The sequence below is a fragment of the Bacillus rossius genome, chromosome 2 (assembly GCF_032445375.1).
Source record: "Bacillus rossius redtenbacheri isolate Brsri chromosome 2, Brsri_v3, whole genome shotgun sequence".
Lineage (NCBI taxonomy): Eukaryota > Metazoa > Arthropoda > Insecta > Phasmatodea > Bacillidae > Bacillus > Bacillus rossius.
Genome location: NC_086331.1, coordinates 91,650,093 through 91,663,664, shown reverse-complemented (window position 1 = coordinate 91,663,664; position 13,572 = coordinate 91,650,093). Strand labels below are relative to the sequence as shown.

The window sequence follows — 13,572 nt, the reverse complement described above, 5'->3', positions numbered from 1 at the left end:
TAACTAAAATCTTCATTTTATAAAAAAAACTTAAGACCCTGATTGAAATCAAATGCTGATGAGTTTATTGATAAACAAAGAATTGTGGTTATGTTTTTTACAACGCTTATTCAATTTCTATAACTAAAGAATATTTCTGTCAACATCAGCATTCTAAATTAAACCCTATAGAATCCTACATATTAATTTTATTATTCATTATAGCCCGAACTGTAACTAATATTTTTTTTTTTTACTTTCATTATAACGCCCCTGCAATCCCCTTCGTGGGTGGAACTTCGTAAAATTCGTTCTCAGTTGAACTAAAGATGACAATAATAATAATTTCGCCCTTTGTGGATGAAATTTCACAAAATTCGTTCTTGGTAAATTGTAATATGCCAAAAAGAATATTCTGGCCAAGTTTTATACCTATAAGAGCTATAGTTTGAAAATGTGGATTTTTTAAAATTAACGCCCTCACAACCCCCCTTTCGGGTGGAATTTAGTAAAATCCGTTCTTAGCTGACCTCTACTCAGCGAAAGGAATATTCCTACCAAATTTAAAGTCTCTAGGCCTTATGGTTCCAGAGATATCTAATGAGTCCGTACATAGGTAAAAATCACTCTTTTATATATATACATATATGTGTGTGTGTGTGTGCACGCATGCATGCGTGTGTGCGTGTGCATGTGCGGGCATATAAGCGCGCTGTTTTTAAATCGAATCGTAATGCTTATGGCACGTCGTTTTCTTATTTATTTCAAAAATAGTGAACCATAAATAAATAAAAATACAACAATATTAAATTTTAAGAGAAACTAATAGTTTCCGAACCCATTTTTCTTCAGTCAAGAGTAAAAATAATGAAATAATTTTGTGCCTGGATATAAAATTAATTGATATAATTAAGTGATGTAAATTTATACCTCACAAAAATTTATTTGTTCATCAAATTGAATGCGTATTATTTTGACGTGACGTCTAATAAATCAATGAACGCCGGCTGCACGCACGAAAAAGTGTCCCGTAACGCACATTGTCCCACTACAATGTGTCCCGTTACGCTCATTGTACGCTTGCGCCGCATCTCTCTTCCACTCGATTGGAACAACCATCGATTTGACTTTTCAATCATGTTTTCATCATTAGAATTATTAATATTATGTAATTTAACAATCGTCCACCGATTTTCAGCACAATCGGTACGGTTATTTAAAAGTAATGTTGAATTTTCAAATACGTTTTTGTACGAACAATGGTGTTTTACAGTTACACATAATAATTCAAATTACACCCGGGATCTTTTGCACAATGTTTTAAAAAATATTGTAACATATTATACATAAGTTTGGTGTATTTGGGATGCGTATTTGTTATAAAATCGTATTATAAAAACGAAATAATATTATTCCCCTACGGTGACGGACGCGAACCGAACAAATCGTGCTATCTATACGCGTCCGCGGCAACCAGGCACTCGTTAATAAATATTTTCCTTTGTTTATTGCAAGGGGCGTTATTATTAATGAATTATAAATAAAATTTTGTGCCCGGGGCCACAATTACATATCATTTTGAGCACTGGTAGACATAAAAACATAAAATATTCTCAACGAATTTTAATCTCGGCCCCAGTGCACCACGAGCATCTGGGTTGGAGATTAAAGCCGAAATTCTTTCTTAAACTTACTAATACTTATTTTATTAACTGCAAGGGCATTTTTACTAAATTCTACTTTTAATTTCACGACGAAGAAACTTCTTCGTTAAATGTGTAATTGCGAAAAAGCTTAAAGCATTCTCGACGATCTTGAAGTTAAATAGCAAACATGTATAAAAGTTATAGTTAAAATAATCTCTTTGTTAAAGTAATAAACATATTTGAATTAATGATTGCAAATAAAAGTAAATTTATCAATTTAATTGTAGATTTCTTCTTTGTATCCATATAAAATAGTGATAATTCAATAAAAATGATTCAATTTTATTCATTAAAGTATGCAATCATTTCATCAATGTTTTATGACGTCACGTTAAACTATAGTCCGTAAACCGACGTTACATATAACCAATTTTTATATTTAACATTTAAGTTACAGGTTTGTGCAAAAAAGGAACAAAATTATAAATACATATGTATTACATCAATTCCACAAGTATATAAAAAAAGGAAATTACTAACATTGGTCGATTTTTAAGATGAAATTTAAAATTTAAATATTATTTCTAATAATTATGCATTTTATAAAATTATATGTATAAATTTTTTGCCTTATAACATATTTATTTGTATATCAAATTGAACACATATTTGCAAAAGAAGAGTTTTATGTCTATTTATAATATTAATTCAAAACCTACAGTAAAGGATACTAAAATCTGGAATTGATTTTTTTGTCTAGATATAATTTTAGTTAATTTTTATTATGGTATAAGAAAACATTAATGCTTTTTTTTCAGCTTCAAAGTCATTAAAATTGTTGGAAAAATTTGAATGAGCCACAAAATAATTGTGATTTAAATTCAATGAATTAAAATTATACTAAGACTGCATGCTATTTTTAATTAAATTTTAAATACCACAATTATAATAATTCAATTAATTTAAATAAATTTTATATTGCACGGAATTTGTATTGGGACCACACAAAATATTCATTGCCAATTTTAACTATGTGCATAATTAAAATATTTAAAATCAAATTAAGTGCATTCTTTTAATTCACGAAATTCTGTTCAGAAATTAAAATTATGTACAGAATTATAATTCTAGTAAAATTATATACATAATTTTATTTCTCACATTACAATTTGGGGCATTCAGTTGTGTTTATAATTTTCTTTTGAGAATTAAAATTATTGAAAATATTATAAATAAAAAAACGTGACAGTCCTATGAACAAGGTGACCGATCAAAAACGGGGCGCTACGGATTCGTGTATCGTATTGTGTTCGTTTCGTGTATAAATTGTTATTACTGTTGTAATTGTCACAATTTTTTTTCTTTTTTGTAGAATTGTGTATTGAGCGGTAGGACGATTTGGAGCCGAAAATTTGTTTCAACATTATATATCTCAATTTGCAAACGTCTTGTGCTGTGTGAGTTTTGTATGCTGTATCTACACACTTTGAACCTTTTTTTTAAAATTATATCTAGAAGTTCAATATTCACATATATTATTTTCATATACAATTATAATTGTAATCGAAAGAACTCCGATATATTAGATACGCTTAGAAATTCTATAAACTTTCGGTTATTGATTAATTAATAATTGTTTAATAATTTAATATTCTTTATTAATAATTCTGTTTTAATTAGTATTTCTTTATTATTGGTTAATAAATTCAAGAAATTAATTTTTTATCATTTAATAATTGTTTATCAATTTACTATTGATTAATAATTATTGTTTAATAATCTGTGTCAGTTTATTAAATTTAATTACTAAACATTATTATTTAATAATTGTTAATTTATTATTGATTAATATATTTTTGTTTAAAAATTTATTATTTTTATATAATTATAATAAATTATATTAAAATTTTCAGTTGTAAGGAATGAAATTTTAATTACAAAATTTGCACTAAGTTGAACGTTCTATGAGCTATTTTTTTTTGTTAATATTTTGGGAACGTGGATACATTTAGCTCCGCTTCTATTTTACAAGTGGTTGACACGTGGTTCTCAAAATGATTGCTGTATGCACATGTTTTTATATTGTAGGCAAGACCTTTGTTTATTCTGTTATGTCTACAATATTCTAGCCTAGACATTTATTATTCCTATTTATTTTATTTTAGAAATATTAAAGTTTCCAAAAAAAAAACTTTTAAAGATATGTTGACATTATTGGGTAAATCTTTTTAATGTTCAAGCAAACCTATTAAGCAGACATTTAGATACAGTTGCGCTTATCTAAGCAAGTATAGTTTTAAACTCTTAAAATATTACTTCTTAATTTTATTCTATGTAAATAGTAATAGAAAACACATTAAAAATAAAGACTTGCCCAAAATAAGTAAACGCTTTCAACCAAAATAAAAGTACAACGTTAATTGTTTGAACGCTAAGATAACTATAAACGAACGCTAATGAGTTATAATTAACAAAATTTTAGTAACAGTTGATCACTGACTACAGATTTTCAAATAATAAAAGACGAATTATTTAAAATTATTAATAAATAATTATAAATTATTAAAAAATTATTAAAATGGTTTAGGAAACTATTAGTTTCTATTAAAGTGAAATATTGTTGTATTTTAATTTATTTATTGTTCACTATTTTTGAAAATAAGAAAACGACGTGCCATAAGCATCACGATTAGATTTAAAAACGGCGCACGTATATTCCGATATATATATATATATGTATATACTAGCTTTAACCCGCGGCTTCGCTCGCGTTATGTCCTTAAGTTTCAAAGATCATTGCAAAGAAAATAAAATAATATGGTAATTATTTTTATTGCGTGACTGGACTCATCAGTAATTAAAAATTATAACACCCAATTTAGCTTAAAAAACTGAAAACATGCTTGATTGAAATATGTTACACTATTACAAAAAAAAAAATTTTAATCCTAACATTTTAAACAGTACAAAGTATTAACGTAAAATAAAAAATTAATTAATTAATATTTTGCCCCAATTGTGTGATCCGAAGCCTTGTTCCATTACATAGTGGAGGAGCATCTAGATTTCTTATAAGCGTAACTCTTACATTTAGTTTCATTTGAAGTTTTCGTGAGGGTACACTCGAAAGTTCAAGTGAATTTAAAAACTCCGCAGGATATGAAGTGCTTTGTTCTGTATCCATGATTGTATCTATTGACAAATACTCCTTCATTTCCCCTTGCACCTCTTTTAAAATATAAGTGTAGATTTTATTAACGATATAATTTTTTTGGCGCCAATATTGCTCTTGCGTACGACCACCGATCACTATTCAAATTTTGCTGCAAGTCCGGGAAAACTTTATTTTTTTTTTATTTTTTGATTCTCCACAACTTTAGTTTGAAACTTTTTTCGCTTAAATGCCTAGATTCGGAGAAAAACTGAGTCATACCAATTTTTAACCCTTTTCCCCAAAAACTTCACGTCCGATTTCAAAAAAATTAACACCATTCGATTCAGCGTCCTGGAATTACCCTTATATGAAGTTTTCAGGTCTACTGGTAAAAAGTGCTTGCTTTGCCTCTTGTTGACTGGCCTAGTATAGAACGTGCGCATGTAGTCGAATATCGATATCTCGCCGATTGCATGCAACGCGCGCGCGTGCTCTCTGTCGAGTGCTGAGTTAACTACATTTGTTAGCCCGCACTCTTTCGTGGTGTGTTCTACGATGATAGTTATGCGTTAGTTCAGGCTCACATTCGGGTTACAGATTTTGTTTTTCTATTTAAATTTGAAGAAAGGTCTTTGTTGCATTACTTATTAATTTAAATTGTTTGATGTGCTCTTGTATATTCCACTTTTTAAATAAACGTACTTTCCATGAATGGGTTTGGTTTTTATGAATAACTTTACCTAACAAAAAAGTTTTTTTTTTCACATAAACATTGCACCCTTACTTTTCAAACTTGATTTTAGTATAAAATGTGCGACAATTATGCGATAAAACACGATACACATTTTAATTGTCTTACCACGAACTGTGGAAGCAATTCATCAATGCAACTCAGCTTGGTTGGTACGTATTATTTTTAATTTGTAATTTTATTTTATGATGATAAAGACAAAATCTGCTGTTTTTGATGACAAGATTTAATTTTTTTTTAACACTATTAATTGTTTGCTCTAGGGATGTGGCATGTTCGTTTTAGCCAATGGTCTGGTAGATAATGTTAATGGAAATGCATACTATTATTTTGCAAATGTAAACATGGAAACTAGTACTACTAGCATGTGTTAAAATATTTTCTTTCCAACAAAAAAGCTGAAATTGATGCTTAAAACATATTCTAAATAAATATAAATATATTATTGTATTATACTGTCCTTGTGTATTGGGATTTTTCTCTGAACATATAAAAAATAGTTATCTAGTCAATGTCATGTGCATGGCATATGGTTATGCATTCTCCATGGACAAGTTGATAGCTATGGTAGTAGAGAACAGTTAAAACATGTTATTATGACACTGTCATGATTCACTTGAGCTTACTAATAATATGTCTGGCACTGGGTTGGTAAATAATTTGTTCTGAATGTATTAAAGGTCTTTCTGAATGTGTTGCTATTGTATAAAATTGTGAACTGCAAGAATCTAACTTAGAATTTGTAATTTTTTTGGCTTGTGTTAAATCACTAAATTTATCAGAGGCTTTTTTTATGTTGTCTGTTATTGCTTGTGCCTTGTCCCATTTGCGTGGGTGAGAGCTAGGGACAGCAATACACTCCAATAGGTTTACTAACAAACATATTAAACTAGTTACAAAATATGGAAAGATAATTCTGAACATGGTGACTTAAAAAGCTGTGCCATTAGACGTGAGGATTTAAGCAGCAGTGTTTAGTTTGCATTTTATGACTATGCTAATGTAGTAAACGTTCATTAATATACAGTTTGTTCAGAAATTGCTGGACATATATTTAATGGGTGGCAAGGAATGCTGAAACAAGCATTTTTGTAAAGGAACATAGGACCAGAACCTAAACCTGCAAAGTTACAGGAACGAACAGTAGCGAGCAAATTAGGTTTTCATACACAACTAGGCACCAATACAGTGCCAGAGAGGATACACAATCATAGCGCAGTGACTTATCATGTTCAGGTGCTCTGTGGGAAGCAAGGTAATGAGCGGGACACAGAAATTTAGGGTTAGCCATATGAAACCAGCAACCAGCAGTCTGTTGGGTACAGCAGTGTGAATGGTTTTGTTGTGTTACGTTTGCATGTTTGGCTTTGGACGGTTAGCAATGTGTATGTTATTCCGTACCTCCACTTCTTCTACACATCCTGCCAGAGCTGTTAGAAGATGTGCCACTAGCTGTGAGGAACACCATCTGGTTTCTTCATGACTGTGCTCCATTTCACTCGAGTGTTATACGACAGAATCTCAGCAACATATTTCCTAGATGATGAGAAAATGGTGGCCCAATCCCATGGCCCCCTCAATTGCCAGACCTCAAACCTCTGGACTTCTTATGGGGTCACATTAAAAGCCACATCTACATGATATTTGACGCTGGTTGAGATAGCTGTGAAATACGACGACACATAATTTTGGCTTGCGAACCTTTGTATAATGTGCCACAAATGTTCATAAGAGTGCATGACTATACTTTGTCACTGTAATGCTTGTGTTAAGGTTTTGATGTAGTAATTCAAGATCTATTGTGAAGGTGAGACATGTATGTTACCATGAACCCTCACTTGCTCCTAGCAGTTGACAACCCATATACCTAACCCTGTTTCCACTGCGCTTCAATCACGTTTTCTTAGCCACTGGAGTGGCACCTAGATGCGGGTGAAATTCAAATTTGCATGCCACTGTTCGCACCTGTAACTTGCAGGGTTTCTTTTCCGGACATATGTTCCTTAGCAAAAATTGCTTTTTTTGGCATTCCCTGCCACCAATTAAATTTATGGCCAACAATTTACGAATATCCTGAATTAGGCGTAATGGTGAATTCCAATGTTAGGATGCAATTTTCAGGCATGTTGTCTCTTGCTTGAATTCAAACAAAACATAAAGATTTAGTTATAGTCCAAATTTCTTAATCACATTTTTAAAAACATGGAAATACTTAAAATGTCAGTCCACATCAGTTGCTGCCTGACTAAGAGTTCTGCAGCCCAGATCATTGATGCATTAGAATTGCACTGTTGTTGCAGTAATTAAAACAGAGTAGTTTGTGAATACTGTAAATCAATGCATATAAATTAATTTTTAACTTGCCGGGGTCCTTAATAAATAGAGCCTGGGACAGAGTACACCTGCTGCTCCTCCTCCCCCTATCTTCCCTGAACACCTTTTATGGTCTCAAGGTCTACTTTGGTGTAGGCAGAGTTAAAGGGCATGGTGAATTTAACAAATCTCAACATTCCTATTGCCTCTGTGGAATACTTGATTATTTCTACCGACGTAATTGCTAAAGAACACTTTTTCCCTCCCCCCCCCCCCTCCCAGTTATTTAGCCATACTAATTTTTAAAAAATATGTTTTTTCTTACAACCTGCAACAGGAGTTTAAATAAAATCTAGCGCCATTAATCAAGTTGTCTCACCACACACTAGAGGTGGGTTGTTACAGCAATTTTCGGTATCTGTTCCAACCAGTTACTGATACAGTAATGTACTAGTTACAAGTATCTGATACTTCTGTATCAGCTACAACAGTAGCGGTCCCAGGAAGCAACAAGGTATCAGCATTCTCGTTACAGGTTACACATCCTCCGTGCCGTCATCACCAGCGTAAAAAGGTATCAGTTTTCTCATTCTACATTCTTTGTAGTAGTAAAAAGGTATCAGTTTTCTCATTCTACATTCTTCGTAGTAGTAAAAATGTATCAGTTTTCTATTTCTACATTCTTCGTAGTTGAAAAAAGGTATCGGTGTTCTCTTTCCACGCCTTTCGTAATCGGAGTCTTCAATCTTTGCAAGGAGCACGCACTGCGCACTGAGCGTACTTTGATGAGAAGCCTAAGATGTACATCGAGCTCTGTCCCTGCCCGAACACGCCCGAATATTCACCTTCGGCCAACCTCGGGATTTGTTTTATTTTTGCACAGGAAAAATGAATTCAAATATTTCAAGTGGTCGGTTAGGTTAGCTACATTAAAACACTTTAGAACACTATGGACGGTTAGTTAGGTTAGAATAGCTACTATAAAATAAACAGAGAAATATAAATATATATAAATAAACCCGAGGTTGGCCGAAGGTGAATATTCGGGTGTGTTCAGGCAGGGACAGAACTTGATGTACATCTTAGGCTTCCCCCTCCCCTACATTCTTTCTCTTCTTTATCCCTTTTTCGTCGTGCTGCTCCCTCCCCTTTCACAAGCTCCGCCCGAGTGGCCGTCATCTGCGATCGGGTTCTACGCACATTGGCCGTGGTGTTGTTCCAGGTGAATTCTAAACTGATACTAAAGTACTTGATACTTGAATAGTGTACTCGTTTGCAGTACTTGATGCAGGCGTGTATTAGTTACAAAGTAGCAGATTGATACTCTGCAACCCACCTCTACCACACACCCAATCCTTATGTATTTGTGACCCATATTTACCACCGCCTATTGCTCAACCTTAACTTGCTGCATTAACTTGAGTTAACTGTTTGACTCATGTCATGAGTTAATTCAAGCATTAAAGTCAAAGAAGCATTTCCATAAGCTTTATAAAAGAAACAACAACACTTATTACTATTCACTTTTCTCTTATTGTCGTGAATTAGTAAAATGTTTATTAAAAAGAGACAAAATTCAATGGACTTTAAATACCAATAATTATATTAAAACTAACCCTAAAAAATTTTGGCGATATGTCAAACTAATGAAAGATGGCTTTTATGAACAGCATTCTCTAAAAATTAATGGAACTATTACGAGCGATCCCGCTGAACTAGACAATGGATACGCTAAATAATTTTCCAGTGTCTACAAACCTTCTACATGTATCCAACAACCTGTGACAAACAATATACATTTAGTATCTATACCTGTCCCCACATTCTCAGAATGTTTAGTATTATGGAGCATAAAATCAATGAAATCATCCAAATCTACGGGTCCTGATGGCATACCTAATTTCATTATAAAAGGCTGCTCTGAATTATTGATCCCTCTTTTGCTACATATTTTAAATTCTAGTTTACAATCCTCTGTTTTCCCGGAGAAATGGAAAACTGCTAAGGTGATACCTATCCACAAAAAGGGCTCTAAACTGAATGTTAACAATTATAGGCCTATTCCTCTACTCAATGGTTTTTCTAAAATATTTGAAAAAATAATTTTTAGATTTTTAAATTTCCAGCTTAAGAACAGTTTATCGAGCAATCAGCATGGTTTTAGGAAAGGTTTATCGACCACCACTAACTTGCTTACTTTTTAAAATCCTATACACAGAGAGGTTGCCAACAGAGCGCAAGTGGATGCCTGTTATTTTGATTTAGCCAAGGCCTTTGACACTGTGAACCATTCTATACTTCTTAAAAAATTATTTAACTTTGGCTTAACTCAAAATTTTACAAACTGGTTTTCTAATTACTTAACTAATATAAGTTTTTATGTTACAATTAATAACCACAATTCTTCCCTGTTTAGTATCTCTTCTGGTGTCCCTCAAGGAGGCACATTATCGCCTCTTCTTTTTAATTTATATATAAACGACCTACCTCATGTTCTCAACCATTCTACAGGAGTATTTTTTGCCGATCTAAAAATATTTAGGAATATAATAATACCGAATGATTGTATTTTATTACAAAATGAGATTTCCCAAATAAACAATTGGTGTAAATTTAATCTGGTTACACTAAATAAACACACAACATTTGTTATATCCTTTACAAGGAAATATCAATTTGATTATATTTTAGAAAACTCTGTAATCACAAAATGTTCAACAATTAGGGATCTTGGTGTTATTTTATATTCTAAATTATTTTTCCATAATCATGTAAACTATTTATACATGTCTTCCCGCAAAACCCTTGCTATGATCAAATGTTTTACTTTTTATGCTACTAATTCCGACTCAATTCTCTCCCCGTATTTTTGCCTTAATAAGGTCCAAATTAGAATATTGTTCAGTAATCTGGAATGACATCAAGTCGGCCGATGCAAATAAACTAGAAAGTATACAAACAAAATTAATTAATTTAATAAACTTAAAAAACCTTCCTACACCTGCATTAACTCCTCTTGGTGCTCGTAGAGTATATTTAGATTCTCTGTTTGTTGAAAATTGTTTTAACGCTAAAATTAACTGTACTTATCTCCTGGAAACCACTGGGTTAAAAATACCACAATTTAATTCTCGTTTATACCAAACATATTGTACTCTACATAACTTTAATGACATCATATATAGATTAATTAGGAATCACAATAATAATCAATTGTCTAAACTTAAAAATTTATCCTCTTAACTTGTCCTCTAGTCACGTGTTATATTTTGTATTATCCATTTTTCTGTATATTTTGTGTATAGTAAATGTATTCACTGAGGTTTAATAATTATGTAATTAACATTTCGCTAAGTAATGTGTCATGTTATCTTGTCCTTTTGGTATTTATGTCATTTCTGTTTTCATGTTTTGTGTTTATCCTGTGCTGTCTCTATTTATTGTGATAGTCTTTGTTTTTACTTGTTTTGTGTCGTACTTGTTTTGTGTCGTGCCCACCTCTAAAGTCTCAAGACTGTCGGTGGGCATGTAATAAATTTAAATAAATAAATAAATAGTGCCTGCAGCCAGTAAAATTCCTTTAACCTTTTGCCACTAATGCCTGTAACTGCAAAGAGGTCTACAATTCAGGCATAAGCATGCACATTGCAAAAGATCATCTTTCCCAATTAATCTTTCTTGATTGTGTCAAATCAAAATGGTTGCTTGTGTGTTAATCATGATAAATAGGACTGGGCATTGAGCATTGTCTTACTAGCCCAATGTTCGGCACTATGGTTTATGTTGCCATCAGATTTGATTTTTGATCCATTTGTTTGGAAATGGGATGAAACATCATCTCCAAATTTGGCGACACCCTTTCACTTTTTAATTCTTTACATTCCCTTTATTATGCCTATTTAAGTTAGATAACAAATAAAGAATTACCTAATTTGAATACAATAGAGTTGGTCTGTAGGCCTATTTATTTAAAAAAGTAGAAATACTCTGTAATGTTGAACGAGTCATAAATTACCAAATTTAAAATAAAGTAAATTTTCAAACACCAAATTGTAGTTATTTACAAAATCAGCACACATTAGTACCATTTCCCTATTATTTTAGGAGGGGACAATATTTTCAGTGTCCTCTAGTTACCATACTGATACTGCTGATCTTAAAGCCAGCAGCCAAGGCAAAGTAATGTAGTGGGAGAGCTTGCTAGTTGTATAACAAAAAATTGGTTTGTGAGTTGGTAGTTTTTTTGTAATTAGTTTATATAATTACTTTTTTTGCAGCATGTGGGTTTGAAAGAACTAGAACTTGGCTATAAACTTCACAACAGCATTCGGCAAATTCTGTGTGTGATGGCACTTCTTTGCTACCATTTGATTGTCATTCATGTCTTCAGTCATTTTGAAGGTGATCTGGACTTCTGTGATGAAATCCTAAAACACCAGCTACAGGTAATATTTTTGTGGAATTGTATTTTATCAACAGTAAGTCTTCTACTTTGATAAGGGTTAGGGTTTTTAATATTTGTGTTCGATTTTCATCAAGTCGATGCCTAACAAAATGTTCCCTGAACATTAATTTTAGTAAAGATAGATGTTTTTAGTAGCTAAACAGTAATATTAAAAGAGCTGGTTTTGGATGGTGAAAATTATGTCTTAGTAGTGCAGATATAATTAATGATCAATGTGAAATTTGGCAAAAATATTATTGTGAATTAGCAAAACAGTTTGTTTCTGACAAGGAAATTTAATGTTGTTTAGTAATAAAACCTTAATATTTTAACAGGCAGACATGTGACTGTTAGAATTATACATGAGACTTTCAGATACAATTACTGTTTGGCTTTTAGGATCCTCAATGTTTTTAATGAACTGTAACTAACTGGTTCTACCTGATTTCATTTTCATAGGTTTATGATACTATAAATTGTTGAAGCCAGACGTCGCGTTCTCTCATAATTTGTTCGTGACTCCCTAGGTTTTGTTTACCCCCACACGAACCTTGGCTCCTTTGCAAAATGTCAAGGCAACACTGCTGGGGGGTATGGGAGAACCTACCATAAGAGCTAGCTGTTAGTCTCATCTTCTGGATGCAATTCCAAACAAATACAGATTAACATGAAATATCCGTAAAAAAAAAACTTTTATCACTGCACCATGCATTGGCCTAATGGCCGGTACAAGGTTTCATGTTCCTTGTGTTATGGTTGAAGATTTTTATTTTTCATAAAATATCTACTTAGTTAGGTGTGCTTGTTCTGTTTAAAATGGTATCCTGTATCACAAGATTGTTGATTGGCTTAGCATGCTGCACTTGACAACAAACCATACATAACTGTTTATGAGCAAATGTTGTTTATAATGAAAAGTTAATATTCATAAAATATTTTTAGCTAGTCCACTCATGAATAATAATTGTTTAAGATACCTCTAAACCCTGCATATCTATGTTAAATGGAGCTTCTGAGTGCTCAGATTATCTGATTAGGGCCAAAGGTTTAATATATTGTTTACTGTTATAATGTTTTCCTAATCCTAATTTAATTTGCAACATATGCCTGACAAATGACATCTAAAAAGTACATCCCTGTATTTTAATAGCTGGAAAAAAGGTATTTATATTTTAATATGCTGTACTGCTTCTTGGCTTGTGGGTTGCAACAAGGCATGCCAAAACATTGGGCTTATCAACATTTATACAAATGTGCTAAGAAGCAGTGACTAGCCACACAAACC

The 13,572-nt window shown here is 32.1% G+C and overlaps 1 protein-coding gene across 2 annotated transcripts in view; it reads left to right on the top strand.

Moving 5' to 3' along the window:
- LOC134529458 (tetratricopeptide repeat protein 39B-like) overlaps positions 1-13,572 on the top strand; it is a 207,871-nt gene that overhangs the window by 150,676 nt on the left and 43,623 nt on the right. For both annotated transcript variants that reach the window (XM_063363579.1, XM_063363578.1), the window contains exon 10: positions 12,121-12,288. In XM_063363579.1, coding sequence (XP_063219649.1) covers positions 12,121-12,288 — 168 coding nt within the window. The remainder of the gene's footprint in view (positions 1-12,120; positions 12,289-13,572) is intronic.